Source organism: Anomalospiza imberbis, chromosome 6 (assembly GCF_031753505.1).
Source record: "Anomalospiza imberbis isolate Cuckoo-Finch-1a 21T00152 chromosome 6, ASM3175350v1, whole genome shotgun sequence".
Lineage (NCBI taxonomy): Eukaryota > Metazoa > Chordata > Aves > Passeriformes > Viduidae > Anomalospiza > Anomalospiza imberbis.
This window is the reverse complement of record NC_089686.1, coordinates 2,956,962-2,959,512: the sequence shown is the minus strand read 5'-3', so window position 1 is coordinate 2,959,512 and position 2,551 is coordinate 2,956,962. Positions and strand designations below refer to the sequence as shown.

The following is a 2,551-nucleotide window of genomic DNA, read 5'->3' as shown; positions in this document are numbered from 1 at the left end:
TCCAATCTCGACGACTCCGAGGTTTAAGTGTAGCTCAACCAGTGAGGAGTCAAAGCTTAGACTCAGTGATCCTCAAGGGTGCCTTCCAACAGGGATATCTTTGAGACTGTCAATGAAGGACAGATGAAAATAAACCCAAATGAAAGAACAATGGGAGTTCTTTGGAGAAGCTTCACCCAAGGGCAGCCTTAAGCAGTACACCAGGGACACTCTGAGCGCCTGAGCCAGGAGTTGGCTCAGGGGACCAAGGGTGGGGTTGGCTGGGCTGTGATGCACTCTGACACCTGTGACATCACAGAGGACATGTCACAGAGGGGGCAGCAATAAAAGGCCCCAGCAGGTAACGCTGGCCCTGCATTGCTTGGGCAAGCGGTGAGTGCACACGTGGCGGGGAGGCTGGGCTGGGCACAAGGGCCGGGGCAGAAATGCTGCACCCGGGGCTGGGTTCTCCCCCTGCATGCAGGGACAGCCCCTCATGGGGGAGCCTTGGGCAGGCCACAGGGCTGCTGCTGCTTCTGTTGCTCCAGGGGCATTGGGATAGCGCTTGCTGCCTGCCAGCTGTCGGGGGCCCTGTCTTTCCTGCGCCCAGAACCCTGAGGATCCTGTCCTCCCTCCAGCAACCAGTAGTTCCCTCCCTCCCTGCCCCACTCAAGGCTTTCTCTCCCTCCTCCTGCAGATCATGGATCCAGTAGTATTCCTGTTTGTGCTCTTGAAAAGTCTCATCCAGTACCCACAGCCCGTGGGTGATGGCTTGGATGAGGAAACACATCTGCGCATGGAAATGCGTGCAAAGCACCTGGAATGGGAGAGGCTTCGGCTGGAGCAGGAGGTGGAGCAGCTCTCCCAGAAGAAGGTGCAGCTCTTGCAGCTCTTAGCTGTTGCTGTGCTCCTGCTGCATGTCTTGTTCCTGTGTTTCATTGTGTGGAAAAGCTGCCGGAGGAGAGAGGAGAATGAAGAAGAAAACCATGGTGCAAATGAAGAGGAAGTTGGCAATGTTGCTGCAAATGAAGAAGACAATGTTGGAAATGAAGTTGTCCATGAGGCTTGGGCAGGCCACAGGCCTTTTGTCCAAGTAGACCACGATTTGGATGATCATGTTGGACAAGTTATAATGGAGCGCATACGGTGGCCTGAAGAGGACCTGCAGATAGGCTGCGAGTGGACAATAGACCTCATGGACAATTATACAGTTTTCTTCGGGCATGTCTTGTCCAACAGTTTCTACCCAGTCCTGCAACAAGCCATCGGGGTGGGCAGTGCCTTTGAAGGTTGGAGTCCCCGTGAGCAGGATGTCGTGTACCGTGTGCTCATCCCCATGACTCCTCCCCGAGGCCACAGCTTCCACCTGGAGCTGGACAGTGCAGGGCAGAGGCACGAGAGGAACTTCCGTGTCCGCGTGCAGCTGGAGTGCACCTGTATGGGGCAGCAGCAGGGCGAGAACATGCTGTGCTTCCTGCACCACCCTGAGGAGGAGCTGAGGAGGAACCAGGATCCCAGCCTCCTAGACACCCTGTGCACCGGCTCCTACCTGGACGTGCAGAAAACTGCCTGCTGCTTCCGGCAACTGGTGAAAGCAATCTGGCCCGCTTTGCCCCAGTCACACAACTGGCATTTAATACTGCTGCCCTCCACACGCTCCTGCCAATTCAAGGTGACAAATGGCAGAGAAAGCCTCAGGATTGAGATGCTGTTCGGGGTGCGGAGAGGTGACTCAGCCGTCTTTGTGAGCAGCCAGCCTAGAGAGGCCTACACACCAAGCACAACCTGGCCTGAGTCTTACGCTGTGGCAGAGGTTGAGTTCTTCAAGCACATTGCCAGGCGGGCCCCTCCTGACAGCTTGCACCTCAAATGCCTGCAGTTCTTCACCCGTCTTCTGCTGGGCTTCAGCTTTTCCACCTACACCATGAAAACCCTTGTCATGCACCAGCTCAATGTCACACCTGTGTCATTGTGGCGCAGGAGACATCTCCTGCATCGACTGATGGATATCAGCGACTGCCTGTACTTATGTGTGCGAGGAAAACGCCTCAACCACTTCATTGTGGGTAACCAGAGGTTTCCTCAGGACATCCGTTTACCTCCAGACGTTCAAGCATGTAACGCATACAATCTCTTCCATCACCTGGAGCAGCAGCCGGCTGCCTACACCCAGGCGATCCATGAGTGCCAGGTGCTGCAGAAGTGGTTCAAGAGAATCGTTCTCGGTGAACATCAACCGAATTAAGGTGAGGAGCCATGGCTATGAGCACAGAGCTGTGCTTCTGCTGCTCGCAGCCGGCAGCAGAGAACCACCTCCTAGCACAAATTTGGCGCTTTAAGGAGAAGAGGATTCGTGCAACGGCTCTGGCGAAGGTCCCACAGCTTCTCCTGCAGCCTCAGCAGGTGGACAGCAACGGGAGCATTTATTCTACCTCCTTGTTTCATTTCACTTTCCGAAAAAGGCACCCAAATGGCATTGAGCCCTGCTTTCCTATGAACTCTCCCACTCCTTTGAAGCACGTGAGAGAACACATGCTGTACATGCAGGGCCAAAGTCACCAAATCCCACCTG

General features: G+C 55.1%; 1 protein-coding gene across 1 annotated transcript; it reads left to right on the top strand.

The window, feature by feature from the left end:
• The first annotated feature begins 624 nt into the window (after positions 1-624).
• Positions 625-2,224, top strand: LOC137476499 (inositol 1,4,5-trisphosphate receptor-interacting protein-like 1). The gene has a single exon (XM_068194858.1). The coding sequence runs from the start codon at positions 680-682 to the stop codon at positions 2,222-2,224; it is 1,545 nt and encodes a 514-aa protein (XP_068050959.1). The 5' UTR covers positions 625-679.
• The last annotated feature ends 327 nt before the right edge of the window (positions 2,225-2,551 follow it).

Coding starts and splice junctions, on each gene's coding strand:
- LOC137476499 (XM_068194858.1), top strand. CDS start 680: ATGGATCCAGTAGTATTCCTGTTTGTGCTCTTGAAAAGTCTCATCCAG.